The 18,813-nt window shown below is 36.2% G+C and overlaps 1 protein-coding gene across 3 annotated transcripts in view; it reads left to right on the top strand.

Moving 5' to 3' along the window:
* Positions 1-16,639, top strand: part of LOC150075149 (uncharacterized) — a 231,786-nt gene extending 215,147 nt beyond the window's left edge. For all 3 annotated transcript variants that reach the window (XM_090388737.1, XM_090388738.1, XM_090388739.1), the window contains exon 2: positions 13,051-16,639. In XM_090388737.1, coding sequence (XP_090244863.1) covers positions 13,051-13,172 — 122 coding nt within the window. In that variant the 3' untranslated portion in view covers positions 13,173-16,639. The remainder of the gene's footprint in view (positions 1-13,050) is intronic.
* The last annotated feature ends 2,174 nt before the right edge of the window (positions 16,640-18,813 follow it).

Here is an 18,813-nt window from a genome sequence, read left to right as displayed (position 1 = left end):
TCACATTCGCCCTCAATCATTCCTCTTTTCCTAACTTCTAACGGTACAGTCCAGCTCTATAGACCTGTATGAACCATTAGGAATGGTAACTTAATCAGCATCTCTACTTAGACTTACTTTTGTCCAGTCTAAAGGTATAAGTGATTCTGCCGAAAGCTTTTCTTTCTGTTCCTCCTCACGGTCATTGAAGACAATCTTCTTTCTTAGCTGGAACTCTCCGAGAACGTGTACTATTCCAAGTAAAGTCTCCGTAGCTTCCAGAGCGTATTGGATAGGGCGTAGTCAACGTACTCACATAAAGATACCTCGACTTCGGTCTTCATAATACTTGCTACACTGAAACGTCGCCAATCTGCGAAAGATTTCCGGGTAGTCTTCTTCCCCAGCTTTCATACAACTCGTGCGTATTATGCTCATGCTGGTCATATTTTTAAATACTCTGCCACTGCATTCATCTCGCCCACCTTACGCCAAGTTTCTTGTTGGACTTTACTTCTTCCGCGCACATGCGATTTTTCACCAAAACTTCTCTTTTTTTTTATCACTCCATACTGCACTACCGCGGATCTCGGCCCTCAGTCCTCATATCACTTCTATTTTTTCTCACTCAAAACTCTGTTCCTTTCCATAACTCCTCTCTCTGCCACATCGTGGCCAATAGAACCCTCTTACAATTTATTTATTTTTTCTTTTCTAGCTTTATTTTCTAAATTTCCATCTCTTTCTGGGACCCTTTTTCCACGGAAATACCGAGCGTTTTCAATCTCTGCCATTTGTCAGAGATAGAAAACTCGTCAGCATAATCTTTCATCAGCCATTTCGACGCGTCACCACTGTCCTCCACATCTCTAGAACAAAGATTTCCTTTCCCACTGGAAAAACTCTCTGTATACCAGAATTCCACTTTCTCACAGGGTTTTTCGCGTCTTTACGTTATGATCCGGAATTGCTCGGTCTCATTCATCTTGTTTTTACTATTTTTCCAATACTGCTTCCCTCTTACTTGCTTGCAGGTTCCTCAACAACTAGAAATAAACACATTTTCTTCAGTTTGTTGAAATTACAAGGCTCCGCTGATTGCTTTGCTTAAAACCAAGCCTGATCTTCCTTCTAACATATCCTTCCTTCCCTAAACAATTAAAATTTAATATACAAACATAATATCAAATTTATATAAGATTTGGATCGTACAATGTATATTTTTTTTTAAAAAGAATGTATTGCATTTTTAAGGAGGTAAGCAGCGGTTCTGAGTATAAATTCCAGTTTAACAGACAGGATTGCCGAATATTAAACTGATATTTTACGCCCATCATGGGGAAGTTTTGCTTCACCCATGTTTGGGTGAGTGTCCTGGCGATGACCTGATCGATAATATATTTATCAAACATTTTTATGACCCAAAGTTCTACTTAAATTATTCAACTGCTTAAATACTGGAACGTTTCCCAAACAATGAAAACACGCCATTCTTAAGATTTTACATAAACCTGGTAAGTCACTAGACAATGCCAGATCCTACCGTCCCACAGCCTTGCTCTCTCACCTAGGAAAAGTGTTAGAGAGACTAATCGCAAAGAAAATTACCACACTGCAGGGAGCTACATACTCTACATCTTCTCTTCAATACGGTTTTAGGCAAGGGCTTGGATGCGAAGACGCCTTATTAGAAACTTCACCACCTTATTGATAGCTCTACTTCCAAGTACGTTATGGCAATCTTTATCGATTTTGAGGGCGCTTTTGATACTTTATGGTGGGAGAGCGCCCTCAGTAGACTCCATCCCAATCATTGCTCTCTTCAGCTCTATAAACTTGTTACAAACTACTTTGCTGATCGCACTGCCACCGTCATTACTAAAAGCACGAAGATTCACAGATCTGTCTCTCGTGGTTGCCCCCAAGGATCAGTTTTAGGTCCCTTGATTTGGAACCTAGTTCATTAATGATTGGCTGTTTAGGACGACTGAATTTCAAAATGTGCAACAACTTGTGTATGCAGATGACCTTATCATTTCGTTGAATGGAAACTCAAGATCTGGTTTAGAACTCTATGCCAATAAAGTACTCTTTGAACTATCGTCTTGGTCCTCTAAGAACAAATTGAAATTATCCTCGACCAAATCGAAGATTATGATTTTTAAACACAAATTGGACTATGGCAGACCACCAGTTGTAAAACTTGACAAGAAATCACTTCCACTTGTCCGAAGCACCACATTTTTAGGAGTCATCATCGACGACCGCTTTTCCTTTACTGCACATATTCAACATCTGTCCGTCAAAGTTAAGTTTTACCGCATTCCTGATCATAAGTTATCACCCATTGTTGCGTAGATTCTTAAAGACAAATCCCATCATTTCTTAATATTTTTCGATGGTAAATGATTTTTTTTTTAATAAAACGTGCTAGATTTTATAGTTTCCTCTAAATAAAGAAATATGGGGTTAATTCGCGTCTGGAACGATAATTGACTCCATCTTCTTTTTTCATCTAAAGTGAATAGGGATTCGGGTGAAAGAAAGAAACTCAGAAGAGGTATCCTAATGGTTGAGATTAATGAGTATTCCGTTTCTTTTTAATGTTATTTAATATTTTGAGTGGCTTATCCCTGCATCAGCACTACTTTTGTCTAAACTTTGTTGTGCAATGCTTTTCAGACCACGGAAACCACCGTTGTTAAACCGACTCATGAAGATAAGTCATATACTCTTTTGTATAAAACGCTATACTTATTCTCGTATAATCTGATAACGTCTAATTCAAAGATAAAGCTATCTTAAAAGATACGAAACGTCCTATAATGAAAAAAAAAAAAAAAAAAGCATGAATTGGAATCCTGTAAAGACCGTAAGAATTTTGTGCAGTGTTTTTACACACTGTGGCCGAGTTAGCCGGTTTGAGAGGACTGCTTAGTATTTTCCCCTTCCCAGTCAAAAAAATTCGTTTTTCATCCAGAAAATTGACCATAAAATACAGACATAATATACTAAACATCATCGCCTTAGATACTCTAGCGAAAAAAACCAAAGAGCTTTGAATTTATTTAATTTCACAGATTTCAACGTGTTTGCCTCTGATGAGAGCTTTTTAAATACTTGTAATTCTTAGTATATTTGAAAGGAAATGTTTTAATTTGAAGTTACTTTGCTTAATGTTTATGTCACTAGGTTTCTCGTAATGTGTTCCATAAATCCAGCCAAAACTGGAGCCTTAACGATTTCAGATCTTTTTTAAGTGGCTTCCTCATATGAAAGACGTAAATCGTGACTTCAATCATAAAAAGTTAAGAATTGAGTAATTACCAACATAAAAAAAAAGGCTAGTGGAAAGTATCGAGTTTTGTAGTATTTGTTCATTATAATTGCGTAAGTTAGTGGAAACGTTGTTCATGATTTTCCCATTTGTGAGTAAGAACCCGGATAAAAATCTTACGACCACGGTCTGAGACTGATAACTTCAGCACCAAGTTGAAGAAGGCGGAAATATTTCCAAACATCCTTTAAGTGTATTTGAGTGGTCCTTTCACTCAGTGAAGAAGCACGTTATGCACGTGTCTCTCCTTGGACAGCACGAACTTGCAGTACTAGGCCGGCATTTTATCGTTATGAAGAGTGACTTTCATAGTAATACGGTATGATGGCCATGGAAAGAGTACCTTTTATCATTTTATGGTGTATTTGGTGTGTATTAAAGGCCGCTACTCTGAGTGTTTCTAACTTCGGAATTGTGACGCATTTCTTCGAAGTGCCAGCCGAAATTTCGAGGATAAAGTTTAAGGATTCCGTTTTTGCCTCTAAATGTCAGACTTACTGTCTTTTTTAGGGTACAAAACCTTATGTTTTTCCAATTTGAGTACCTGTCGAAAAATTACAATTTTCTTGCATTTTTTTTTTTTTTTTTTGGAATAGAGTCAATTGTGCTTAATCTGTTATTTTATTTTAAGCCTAGGCAGACATACTGTAAGATTCTAAAAGTACTTTTCCATATTCCAACTGTTAAACAAAATTGAAAATAAAAATACAAACAGCTGTAATCAACTTCCACTTGTATAAACGATATTAGTTTCTGTTCTTTTATTTTAATTTCATTAATTATTCTTTAGAAGGGTTCCCAATTCAAGTTACCTTTCCGTTTTTCAACTCCCATGTCTGAATTATCACATTACTTTGTCTCTTTGTATATACGCATTAAGATTATCTTTAAAGCCTGTAGTGATATTAACAAATATTTCTATTATATCTATTATAAAAACAATAATTCTTCGAAATATTAATCGATCGTTCGTCAGTCCAACAGAGATATTTTGCACCTAGGTCTCCGATAATCCTTTCATGTTTTTTAGCATTATATCTTTTAGTGGAGCCAACGGAATCTTTCAAAAGTCCGAAACACTACGTCACTGTCAAATAGAAGGCGCCCACTCAGAGCAACGAGGTCAGCGTACCCTTTAGCCCCCACCCCCCGTGTTCTTTTCTCCTCGTGTGTTGATCTAACATTCAAAAAACAGCAAGCTAAACTCCTCAAGAAAACTGGGGTTCATACACACAAGCTGAAATGGCTTTCTTCTCTATGTTAATATAACCACATCTTAAAATCTTTTGATGCGTATTCGTGTCTACTACAGAATCGGGGCTCTAACCATCTTTGTTTTCCCCGGAGAGGTTTCGTAACGCCGTTTCCATTTTCCCTCTTTATTGGTTTCTCGTCCCTGTTTTTATATCTGCATAAAAGTTCAAGACGTTAATATTTGTTCCGAAAACTTTTGACTTATTTCTGCTGTTTCTATGTTGCAAGTTTGCTGGAGGTAAGGTAATAGCGTAAGGAATTGCATCTTAAGGCGAACTTGTCGATAAAGAATTGCGTCGTTAAATTTTGAACGTCAAGTTTTAGGCAAGTATCCAACACGTCTTTTTCTAAGTAGTTATTTGAAACTCGAAGAAGGAAATGATATTAAAATTTTAAGACTTTAAAGTATGGACAGAGCTAATGGTGAATGCTGCAGAACTGAAATAAATATAAGCCATACAGAACAGATTCCACACATTTAAGAGGATAACCGTTTAGATGGGATAAATAATGGAATGTATAAGATTTTTGAAGTCCGACATTGAATCATTTTCTCTTGTATGAAAGCCACAGTATTAGCCCTCAGGTATAAACATTATCCAAACATGTCCTTCAAATACACATAGTGAACATTGTTTCTGGATAGTTCTTGAGCCAGAATCGCCTCCGGTTATTATTACTATTGGCTTCAAAGCATATTAGCATCTTAGGCTATACTATGCAGTTGTTCAAGTCATAATTTGCATGTGCGGGATGAAAAACCGCAAGCGAAACACTGCCCTCTGCTTGAGCTCGGCCAACTACAGTTTCTGTTAGAGAGGTCCTTAAAAATTCCTCCACTCTCCGATGGGAGTGGAACCTAGACTTCCCCAAATGGCGATACCGCTATACCGTCAAGGGGGATATAGGAGTGTTTGCAATCCTTTCTGACTGGACTTCCATTACTTTTTTAATCAGCAGTATGATTCGCGATTCCTTTAAATCTGCAATTTTTCATCTGCATTAAAGAAAAGTATCTGTAGAGTTAAGAGACGTAGTACTTGAAGTGACCAGACCATGTCACTGGTTCGAAGCTGGGACGGCAGAGGGTGTTCATAGCTTAACCACTTCAGCATCCAAATCTCAGTTGTATAAATTCACTTAACTGTCCTGCCGATATCCATATCTCAAAAGCGCATAATACTGTATTTTTTAATTCCCGCGATATTACGAACAGAGAGATGAAGTTGCATCTCCAACCAGAGTATGGATAAGACTCGGGTTAGCAATATGCTAATCGAATGTTGACCCAAATATGTGTGACTGTTTACCATGAGGACTGAGGTCCCAGAGAACATAGGCTGGATTTGGGTAGGCATTGATCTGAGAGAAAACACAATCATCGCAGACTTGGATTTAAATTCAAGTCCAAACTGTGCGCATGCTCGGCCTACCCTGAGTATGTGAGCATATACACGTGGATGATCATGTTCAAATGCAGTGATGTAAGGAATATTAGCATATCTCCTTTAAACGTTGTAGAAGTGTTTACAGAGCATGTCGAGAACAAAAACGCCGATGCCATCAAAAAGGCTTTTGTTGCTGCCAGATTTGTTACTGTTGAAAGGTTCGGAGTGAACAGTGTATTTGGCAGGTTTGTGTGGGAGATATTAACCCTTTTCTTGCTTAAAATATGATCCAAATATCTCTTTGTCCAGAGCTTCAAGAAAATGAAAATACATTGTTTATACAATGTATAAACCAGTTTTACTGGTCCTAAGTGGCCATGTTTTCAGCATGGCCACTTAGGACCAGAACAGTGTGAAAAATATAGAGAAAAGAATGAATTCGAACAAGTGGCATGCATTAACTTCTACACTTTTTATATAACCGCTCGGAATACTAATAGCTTTTAATTATTAGTGCAGCTCTAATGTTTGAAGAAGCAAATAATTGGGTTTTGCTTATAAATAGCATCGCGAGTGAGTTTTTGAAATAAGCAGAATAAAATTAATTAGAGACAAGAGCGTATTAAAATTATTTTTTCATTAATATATTTGAAAAATATAAGTATGCCGAGTGCATGAATATGTATAAGATCTTTTCTGATGTTTAAGCACAAATATAAAAGCATTTTATTCTGATTTTTCTCTAGTATCTCTTCACTTTGTATCCAGGTATGCGGCAACCAGACCAAACAAATGAAATTATGCATACCAAAAGAATACAACAGAAGTTAATTTATTCAGCCTCTACTTTTTTCTTGCCATTATTTACGGTGTCAAGAAAGTAAGAAGAAATTATCCATTGGAAGGAAGTGAGAGCTGCTTAGGATGAATAGAAACTCCGATCACTGAAATTTTCTCTTACTGTCTCAAAAGGGTGTTCATTAGTTATCTTAAATTAAAAATAACGAGCACATCTGTTTTGCTTAAAGGACATTTGTCATCCTTTGAGTTAGTAATCAACTGCACTTTGTACGTTATTCCCAAATTGAATAAGGTGGAATAATTTGAACGACAGAAGGAACACTAATTTGATTAGCAAACTGAATGGCGAATTCCACATATTTATCATTCCTAAATCCTTTTTGTGAAAATGCCCAATGGCATTCTTGGGACATTTTTACGAGCGAATTCGGAGAAACAGTTTTAACTAAATTAAACTGAATCCCCCAGAAACAGTTCGGATAACTCCCTGACTTTTACTAACATTCTTCTATAGCCCCTAGAGACTAAAAAAGAATTTCTATGCACAGAGACATCTTCTATCACACAACTCGATGGAAAGAGTTTAAGTTTCAGCTGTTCACCGATAATGAGGTAAATGATAAATTACCCATTCCAGGTGAACAAGTTGACTGGCCTTCTTAAACTCAGGGTAGACATGGTTTAATTAATTGGATAATAGTAGACTAATACTTTTTCTAAAAATGTTTTAGCTAAATTCTCGGAATCTCCGAGCTTATTTTTTTATTTTTACATATTTACTCGAATTCTCTGCACCGGAAAAACCAAATTCAAACTTCACTTCTGGACACGAGGGATTTTTAATTTAAGCGCTAGGAAATATATGCGGTATTAAATCTTAGTTAACAAGTTACGTAAAATTTCCTTAATATGGCAAGAAAGGTGCTGCGAAAACGAAATTATAAAAATGCAGTCATTTTTATACTTTAAACAAATTTTAGCCATCTCAGTTTACCTTTCATTATATTCAGATATTAATAATCAAAGCACTGATAAAAAGATAACATTTTAAATAATGATGATCATGTTGACAAGAAGGGCAAAGCAGATTTATTTTCTCAAGATCGTCACGTCACATTTGACAAACCCTAGCGACAAATATCGTTTCGAATCTGGCTGACATTATCGGTACTGAACTGAGGGACTTCCTCATGGAGCGAACTGCCCTCATGGTAGTACAGTTAGTAGGATCGCCGTCCTGCTCACACTGGATGGAAAAGACCTGAGCTCGAGTCCCATCGATGGCAGGAGGAATTTTTATGGGCCTTTTTCACAACGTGGCTGAGTTAGTCGGTCTCAGTCGAGCGTAACATGTTTTTTATCCCGGAACTCGGGTTTTTCGTCTAGCAAACAGAAAAACAACCTCAGAATGCAATTTACAGACAATATACACAGAGCAATAGGGCCTTAGCTGCTTATGCTCCTAAAACCCAAGAACAACAACGTTGAGTGAACTCGGAATTTGGCTTAAGGAGTAACAGTTGTAAGCGAGTTATTGGTAAATCTGAAACCTTTTGTTATTTTTAGAACATCTAAAGACTGCCAAATGCCCGTAAACTTAATGGCATTGTTATTAGACTGTCCACGACAACTTACGGGTGTCCATCCTTACTTTGTGATGGTTTTATTGTAACTTCATACAAAGACATGCTGCAAATTACACGGTAATTATTCTCGAACCATCCCGTTTAAAAAAAATCATGATTTTTTAACACTAATTATGTAATATTCAGGAAGAATTAGATACTTATCCTTTCTTGATATTAAGGTATTTCGCCATTTTTTGAATGTGTGTTCTCGAATTAAAGAGGAAACAAAATTTCCTGTTTACACTCTTCTTCTACTGGCATTTTTCCTATTATGTAGATATTTTCCCAAATAAGACAAACATTTCTTTAAAGTAAAGTAATAAAAAAAAATTCATTAACAAGAAGGTTCACTCTGATTAAGTAACTTCTTTATTTATATAAAGATCATGCAGAAAAAATTATAGCAGTATCACCCATTACAGCCGGAATAATCATGGCCAGGGTTATGATCGGTCGTACAGATTTCACCATGGACCTTCTGGCTTATATCACTCATTACGAACAAATTTAGTGGACAAGCAATTCTCTCGACATTTTAAAGAAAAGTTACAGATCTTGGGAGTACGTTGGGCTGCTAATTTCCATTCTAGCTGCTAACTGTGACTCTTTATACGGAGACTAATTTTTCTAATCTACTGATCTATTTCTGTCAATGACCTTCTTCCATCGACTAGTCTAGCAGTTAAAAAAACTTCAGTTATACATATCCACCAGTATATCGTTAAATTCTGGCCTTGAGATCATTCTCTACGTGCAAAAGTGGTAGGAGAGGTAACCTATTCCGACTTATTTCTCCTAGGTACTTGGAATCAGTTTAACCCCAAAGTTTATACTCTTCACTTTACTTCCTGTTTATCTATTGAGGGGAGAGGTATTGCGCCAATCTTATACAGCCATTAATCCCGTATATATTTGAAGTCTTCATTATCTAATAATGGTTCCACCTCTGGAAAAAAAACTCTAAGCTCAAGAAAAGGGGAACGCTGCATTAATTAAAGATTCTGTCCTTTACAAACATGCTTCATGTCCATTGACATTAACAGCTAATTGAGGTCGCTCGCTTTGGTTATAGACAGCTTCGTGCTTGTTCTTTTGACCTTGCCATCTGTAATTGGCCGCTTTTTTTTAATCAGTTAAAATACTGAATTCGCGTATGAAGAGTCCATAAATGCCGATTTCCGGAACATTCTTCTCTGTGTGTGTGTGTGAGGGAGGGTAGACGCTGTTTCTTTTCAGAGAAGAAACTCTCCCAATAAACCCTTTTTCGTTTATTCTTTCTATTTCCGTTTCTTCGAAGAACTTTTTTCCTTGGAAAGTCAAGTAAAATGTCAAAGTTTCTTCAACGATATTCAGCTGAGAAAAGTTCATACCGGTAAATTAATTATGATAACGAAGAAAATCAAGCGTACTATTTTGCAGGAAAATCATCTGCAAGACTGCTCTTGAGCGCACAACTGCAAATTTTTTTTCTTCTTCAGTGGAGTATGGAGACTGCACACAAGCATTTGAAACAGAGATTCTGCGCATGAAAAATTCTCTTCAATTGTCCGTGTAAACGGAGTCTGCATTGTCAGCGGAATAAAGAAAGAAACGGCTGTTTATGCGAGAACTATAAGCTGAAAAGGCACGCAATTCTGAAATTTATTTTGCCGTTGAAATACCCAACCCAGAAAGCTTTAACAACTAGTTTAGTCAGTAATACAAGTTATCTTTAACCTCTTCCCTTCCAACAAATCAGACTTTACCGTTTATGACTCAAAGCGTATGCAAATAGAAAGGTACGTACAATCTCCTGTCCTCATTTAGTCCGAAGAAAGATTTCGGGTCCTCCGCGGAACCCTTAATATCGATTTCAACTTGTTCATGCGTAGAAAAATTCCTACAGGGCTGGATCCATGGTGTGTAAAGCAAGGTGCCCCACCAATCACCACAGGAGCTGTTTTTTTTTGGATGGGGGGGGGGATTTGGCCCATAAACTAATTTAATCATAGTGCGCCAGTTACTATGATATGTTACTTCTTACAGTTTTGTTGTCTGTTACTTCTCTAAAAGTTCACTTTATACTCGGGCACGACCACCAGTCAGAGGAGTTTACAATAAATCATGAATACAATCGATAATAGTATTCACCAGTTACGAGTTTGAACCATGGTCCACTCAAAGAGCATATGCTACAGCACTCTTGTTTCTGACCATTCGGCTACGTTAGGTCTGTGTGTGCGCGTTCGAGGATCCTACGTAAGTTATGTTAAGAAATGAAAAATCCGGAATAACTCGTTGAGGAGGTGGGGATGATTTTGCTGATGTGCAGTATAAATCGACAAATTAGTGTTCTGAAGAGTCCTTAAGAATTCCTTCATTTTCGGACGAGATATGTACTCAGATTCATCAAAGAAGCTGTAGTGGTGTCTAAGGCCCAGTATGGCTTCACAAAGAACATACACGGAGTTTAACTGAACAGGAAACGATAGAGTAAGTTCGCTTTCTTGGCATCATTATGAGAACTTTATAAGACAATAGTGAATTATACTTTGTATACTGAGTGGTATACTTCTTCGTGTTTTTTTTAGTTATGCTTTTGTTAACCCGATGTAGTTGAGTGGTTAAACAAGAGTGCATTAACTCACTCGTTTGAGTGGACTATTGTTCAAACCTGCGTGACCCCTAGATACAGTTCACGTTGTCTAAATGATTGGTTTTAAACTCCTTTTGCACGTGCCAGCATAAAAAAAAAAGATTTTTTAATTAAGTCTAGTGTTCTTGTTTCTACTCCAGCACAACCACCAGGTCAGTGGAGTTTACAATAAATCAATCAATACGAATGTTAATCGTATTTAGCAGTCACGAGCTTGAACCCTGGTCCACTCAAAGAACGCGTACTACTGCATTCGGTTACGTCTGGCCTGGTTCTGTTGCTCCATCTGGGACCATAGATTTGTTGCAGGTTGAAGGGAAAATTTAACAGTGATCTTAAATGTAGTCGAGAGAAATTATACAGGCAGACCAAAATCATTCTCTAACTATTCCACCTCTTTTCATGAAGTAACAGTTGGTCGAAGAAATGTATAGAGTGAAAGAGAGGAGGGACGCTAGTGACATTAAACTGCGTATTCAATTTCTCTCCTCTATAGTTGGCTGCTGTTGATATTTGCATCTAATACCTCGATCCCTCTAAACAGTAGTTGCATTAATAATTTTCTCTTTAAAGGGTGATTGTGGTAGAGGACAACATTTAAAGAGAAACTTATGGACGACAGTTTTTCAGTCGGCACAGTATGCAAAATTTTGCATATACAAAATGCAAAATTGCAAATCACAATGTGCAAAATTGGACCGTGAGCACGCACTAAAAGGATATGATCGAACAACACCGGTACTATTTTTTAGTACGAGCAGTAGAATATTTTAGATTTTCCAGAACTAGTCTGTGTACTTCATATCTGTGTGTAAAATCCATCGCTGATTTTTTTTCCCCCCTTGAAATTTTCAAAGAAAAACGTCTGGATATAAGATAAAACTAAACTGACCATACCTAAGCACAGCCCTTTCGAGTTGGAGTAGTGACCAGTAGTCAGAGTTGACTGAATATAGTGGTCTTCTAATGAACGAAATTAAATAGTGTTAGGCCTACTCAGCACTTTGGAAAGTAACCAAAGGAAACAAAGATGCAGTTGGGTTATTGTTATTAGTTTATATTTTTCAACTAGATAGTAAGTGTTCTGAAAAGAAATTTTTTTATTATTTTAGAGACAGGTCTATATTAATGATAATTAAAGAAAAATGGCGCAGTTGTAAGATAGAAAATTTCACTTTGGAGCGCAATTCTTTGATGTGTATGGTCAGTGTATATCGCAGCAATATTTTTTAGACGAGTTAATAGAATGCTTCAGCATTTAGTGATCACGTGGAAAAGTTCTTGGAGCAAAGCCAAGCCAGGCCAAATCACTCAGATGATTTGGTAAAATTGTGTCTGTGTGGGGGGGGGGGGGAGGATCTCCCTCGTGATTATGAAGCGAATACAGCTGCTTGGCTTGCAGCCAAAATTTTTTTTCAATCTTTACGTCGTAAATTGGCCAGAAATTATGGCATCGCTGAACAGGAAAATTCTGATGACTCTAGATCTATGTGCAAGTGAGACGCTATAAACATTACAATTGCATGGAAACGTCTCCGGTCATGGACTGTTTTTGTTAGGAATGACTTTGAAAAGAAGGTGGAAGAGCTTCTTTCAGATTAACATTTTAAGATGCATATAGTGCAGTGAAATTCTCGAAAATACATCGCCATGTTAGGCAAAGTAGATGGTAAAAACACTAGAATTATTTAGTAAGGCTTGTGTCACCGTTGAGAAAACACACAACAAAAATTATTTGAATGCAACTGGAATCTTTCTGTAAGTGTTTATGAACTGTAAATATTTGACGCTACCTGTTTATTTCCATCAGCAGCGTGGATTGAATTCTCCACCGCTTTGTATAAAAGAACAGAAATCCGTGAGAATAACCTCGTACTACAAGAGTTAGAATATGTTCTTTGGAGTTCATATTAATGGGGTGTTGCTGTATCTATTGCCATTACTATCTGAATTAAGAATTGATTATTTTCTTTAGTAAGTTTAACGTGTTTCACTTTTAGTTAAAGGACTTTTTTTGTTCTCTTGCAGTGCGAAAAGGAAATGAAGAAATCTTCAGGGTATACTCAGTGGACTCCACAACTAGTGACCCACCATCGGACGAACTGACAACTAACAGAACATCGCTAACTTCTACCGGACAGCCTGGCTGATGACTGTTTTGCATGAAGCCAAAGATTTTGCTTTCTGTGGAACTTCGGACCAACAGCATCTAGCAATAATTTAGACGTGGAGTAGAAGCAGCTGTGAGTGATGTTCAGTTGTCCTCATCTTATTTACCGATTAATGAGGAATGGTAAAGTAGTTTTGTAATCGTTCAAACGTCGGTAAGGATTTGGCGAGGAAGCACACCTCTAGAAGAAGGTTGAAGGAGTTAGACTTCAATTTCTAGTGGACAGAAAAGTGGTATTGCTCGTGCCATAATCTGACATGCCTAATTTTTTCTTTGATTTTCTTTTTCTGATGCATCAGCGTATTGTTATCAAAAGCGCAACGATTCGAATTTTAAAATTTTTCTGAGCGATACGGTTAGCATATTAGGGGCTTCCTTTCTTTAGATTAGTCTCACTATTAGCTAGAAAACGGCGAATCTTAAATGGATCGCTCTCGATCATTTTTGAAAATTTCGTTTTAAAGTGCATTTGCCTTAGCTGTTCAATCTGATAGCGTGTTGTATACTGCCTTACGTTCACAACAATGAAAAAAAAGGGATGGTCTCCAAAGTGAACTGTTTAAGGGAAATACAGAGCCTTGGAAATCAGATGAACCAGCTTTCGAATGGGACGTCATATTTGTAAAAGTGTTAGGAATTCAATTCTATCGCATATTAGGTTGTAATATTTTAATATAGAATGGAAGAAAGATTTATGATTATTGAGAGATGTAAATTGCTATTTATAGATGCATTTATGACCCTATTTATTTTCTAAAGCAGAGGTGCGCTGGGTTTTTTTTTTTCACTTCGCTTCCTTCTAAATTGGTTAAGTTTAATCGCAAACTTTCTGTACATAACTAGGTAATCTGTGTGGAAGGAAAGAGTTCGGGTACTGTAGGATTTCGTTAATTACTGCTTATAGAATCTTAGAACGTAATTTTCAAGAAAATAGGACTATCTTTGTCTGTGGACTCCTGCGTAAATACAGTACAATAATGTACGGTATCTGCGCAGATTACACTAATGCAATTGAAATAATTGACATCAGAAATGTAAGATAGTAGTTATGGACCCATATCAAAAATAAGAAATACATAAAGAATATCAAAATTAGAGTTATATCGCGTATTCGTAATGAAAGAAATATTTTGTGCCTTTAATTATTTTAGTATGATATAAAGTAATACGGGGATTTACATTAATGATCGGTAGTTTAAAGCTGTGCTTTTCGAATTAAATTGTAATATCTATTATATTAATTTTAAAGATAATCTTCATACGTAAAATCTGTTTTATGTTACTTCTTATATCTTCCATAATCGTTGAGTTAATAAAAGTTTCCGACTTAAGTATGGGGTGATTTTTTTGAGGACTGTACGAAGAGATGACTATGTGCTGCTTGCAATAGTGCGACTGCAGAAATACATTAAGCAATGCCTATTTTAAGCAAAAGTAGTGGCTATTTACTTTCATTACTTATTATACTTCATTTTATTTATTAATATGATTGGCAAGGGTAAAGTGATTTTAAGGAAACTATCAGCAACTGGCCCCTAATTTCTTACGGTAGGTTGGTAATTTTCATTGTATTGTGTTCTTCTCTGTTGCTCATGACTGTTTCAATCAAAGCATCGTTATTGACCACTATCGGAAATCAATTATGTGACTGGTTCCAGTGTGTTGTACATTGATTCATTTTGTTTAGTCCATTATTAGGTTATCTAAAACGGGATAATTAGTGACTTAGTTTTTTAATTAAGCATAGATAAGGTTAAGTTATTGAAATGGTTAAAGAAAATTGGAAGTCTGTCACGTAAAGTTTAACGTGCAGTAGCTGTCGTTAGATGACACATTGATCAGTTATGATCGTAGAAAGCAATGAGACACGACAATCATACAGTGATATTGTTAAAACTGCCCACTGGAAGTGCAGAGAATGTTGTTGAATGGGTTTTCCTAGTTCTTTAGTTTTGCTGCATAATGCTTATTGCCCTTCTTTCACTTTTGTTTACTGGGAAATAATATATCTTTGGTTCTCAGTTTGGTTGGTTGGTTATTAGGATTTTTATGGCGCATCAGCAACTAAGGCTATAGTGCGCCAATCTCAGTTTGGTTACTTAATTTTGAATTGTATTCGTGGTTGGAATGGGGATACTGGGAAAGTTTCCTAAATTTCTTCTTTCAATGTCTTACAGAATTATGCAGCATATGATAGAGTGGAGTGTAGAGTGTGTTTAGTGTCAAACGGCACCAGGGGTTTCTTCCATCTCCGCATAGTATACATTGTGGGTGTGAAACAGAACACTGTCAATGCCAGAGGTTTAAAAGTGTAGTGTCGTGTACTGTTGTTCCTCTGGTCATTTAGCCGTTGGGCTCCTAATGAGACCCAACGTTGTCCACGCTCTGCTCCGTGGAGGCAGACCAGGTACACCAGTATTATAGTTATTTACTCTGGCAGGTCCTTCCACCTAATTTCCTGAGATTTCAGTGGCAAGGACCTAGGAGGAAAAAGGGGAGGGGGGGAGAAGAAATAGGGTTAGCCGAGGTAATTAAAAATTGTGTTGATTAAATTTCTGAGTGTGAGGCACAATTACTAGGGGTTGGTTTGAACCCTAGTCATGAAAATTTTTAAGAGAGAGCGGGGGGGGGAGACTAAAGGCTGGGGGAAAACAGACAGAAATGTGGGGTCAACAGAGAGACGATCCCAATGTGTCAGTGGGGCAGGCCCATGCCCCAACCAGAAGAAAGGAGGGATCAGCGGGGGGGGGAGTTAAGAGACCGTCGGCTCCACTCGCTAGGAGGAAAGGCGAAGAAAGGACCATGCAAAGGAGAATGGTTCTGAGAGCCAAGATGGCCTTGCACAGCAAAGCTGTCACTAGTCTTCTTAGGAGTTCCCGTTCGGTGAGTCCAGTCCAGTCTAAGAAATGTCAATCATGGGAACGGTGTCCCATCTTCCAGTTTGTCCTAGTTATGGTCTGAGTGTGGTCGCACTTGGGACGGATGTCCCGTCCAATTGTCACTTAAAATGTAGAGGGTCCGTTCAATGAGTCTAGTCCGGTTGGTGGTCACTTTTGGGACTAATGTCGTGTCCTTTGTGGTGACGATGACGTTGTGATTGGTTGGTTTGCACTTGGCTGTTACAGCCTGGATCTTCCAGGGTGTGTGATGTCCTTGCAGTTATTGAAATGCAGCATATGATAGTGATGTATTAAAATTTACCGCTGTAGAGAAGCTTTTTGTGATTAACTGTTTAAAATCTCGTGTAGAATTTTCGACCTCCAAGCGATTCTTTGTGTTCTGCTGTGGATGAAGTGACCACCCAGTCGTTTTTTCTCCGTACAGTCCTCAAAATATCTCCATGCAGTTATTTATGTTTCTTAAATGTGTAGTACTGAGTAGTCATTTGGCTGAATAATCCAATGTTTTCACAGAAATAAAAAAAAAAAAAAAAAACAACACTCAGTATTTTAACCATACAAAGGCGCTTAAATTATTTCGGGGAATTTCAGTATAGGACATCTGTATATTAACATTGTCTTTCTCCTGTACAGTTGCTTGCATATACATTCCAGATTAAATATGAAAAAAAAATAAGGGAAAAAATACTAGTTTTATTCGAATCCTCTTTTGTCGATGACAGATTGATTCAGAAAATCATTAAGAATAATTTGGCTGATTGGTGGAGGACCTTTTTTTTTTTTATTATAGAAGATATTTTGTTAACGCTTTAGATGGGAAATTGTTTTAGACTTATGTAAATTTAAATCTGTTTCCTCGGTGTTCCGTCAATATTACTGTACTTTGCCATCCTGTTTGTAAATATTGGCGTTCTTTGAAGAGTCGTAATCCCAAACAACGAAACGAATTCAACTACTCTGAATTAAACACTGTAAACGTCAGTATCTGCAGAGAGAGACTTATTGAAAGGGATGTTTGTGAGAAACAGGTTGTTTTGTTAATGTTTATATCATAGTTGTTGTACGCTGTTTTGTAGTCTAAGGAATAAAGTTAACACTTCCTAGAACACAGTGTTCAATTAGGAAGAAAGAGGTGACATGTTTTTGGAGAGAGAGAATTCAGATAAATTCCTCGTAAAATTTTCTCTATAATTTATTTCTGATGCTTGATCACAATGTCTGTCCCTCTGCTAATTAGATATTTTTATAAATTCCACTAACATGTACTATAAGACTGTGTTAAAATAAGATTACTATTTTAATTCCTTAATAGAAATGCTGACTATCAAAATTTTTTCTAAAATGCAAATCCGTGTGTCTATCTTGCTCTTATTGTAAAAATTACTGTTTAGCATTTTACCTTTGTCAAGATGTCTACCAAAACTCTAAAAGTCTTTCGTCTATCTGTGGACTATTTTGTTTTTTATGTAAGCGTGAAATACGATGTTCAGTCGTTAAGGCTATTTTTAACCCTTTTTTTTTATTCGAATCCTCAATTCAATTTATTAGATTTGTATTTCTTTTATTAAGCGTTTATGTGTGGGTTTGACTATCTTTGTCAGTGGTGTTTTCAATGTAATAAACTAATAGATTTTCTTAGGAAGTAAATAAATCTCCATCCATTCACAATCTTATCAACACATTCATGGGTGACGTTGTTTTTCATTTTAAGGGCAGATGAACAACGATCGAATTTGAGTGAGTTTGAGCTATTCGTGAGATGGGTTGAAAAATTCTTAGCTTTTCTTTAGGAAAAAAAAAAAAAAAAAAAAAGAGTAAATTTCTTATTATATGATGAATATCAAATACACTGAGTGCATTGTGCAATTCGAATTTTTTGTTTGTTTTGTAAACATGGACATTTGGCAATTCCTTTTTAAATAAAATTTTAAGAAAATGAGCCTTTTCTGTAGACGTTACTCATCCTTAATTATATTTTTTAATGATTAACGCGTAAAACGATTTTTCGGAAAGATTGTACAGGAATTTTCGAAAATCAAAAGATTAAAAAGAAATTAACATTTGAAATATTTAGACATTGTTTGGAAAGCCAAAAGATTAAAAAAAGAAATTAACATTTGAAATATTTAGACATTGTTTGGAAAGCCAAAAGATTAAAAAAAGAAATTAACATTTGAAATATTTAGACATTGTTTGGAAAGCCAAAAGATTAAAAAAAGAAATTAACATTTGAAATATTTAGACATTGTTTGGAAAGCCAAAAGATTAAAAAAAGAAATTAACATTTGAAATATTTAGACATTGTTTGGAAAGCCAAAAGATTAAAAAAGAAATTAACATTTGAAATATTTACATTGTTTGAAAAGCCAAAAGATTAAAAAAGAAATTAACATTTCGAATGGCTAAAAGTATTTTCGTGTAGATTTACGCCGTGTTAACGTTTTGTCCTATTTATGAAAAGCAATTAAAATTTCGTGGATTATTTTAACTTTTTGTGAAGTATTTAAAGAATCGTATGTTCAATTAAAAAAAAAATTTTTTTATATAATTAAATGATCAGAGAATTTGGCAAATGTTACAATTAACAAAAAAAATGTAATGCAGGTATTATTTTAAATAGACACCCAGTGAATCTGTAAAACATATTCCATGTTAACAACAAGTTGTTTAATTGTCATTGAAGAAAGTGATCAGCAAGCAATGAAATGTTTCTTTAATTAT

This window comes from Mastigoproctus giganteus, chromosome 14, assembly GCF_048544385.1.
Source record: "Mastigoproctus giganteus isolate SK-2022 chromosome 14, ASM4854438v1, whole genome shotgun sequence".
Classification (NCBI taxonomy): Eukaryota; Metazoa; Arthropoda; class Arachnida; order Uropygi; family Thelyphonidae; genus Mastigoproctus; species Mastigoproctus giganteus.
The sequence above is the reverse complement of the archived record's forward strand: the minus strand, read 5'-3'. Positions and strand labels throughout refer to the sequence as shown.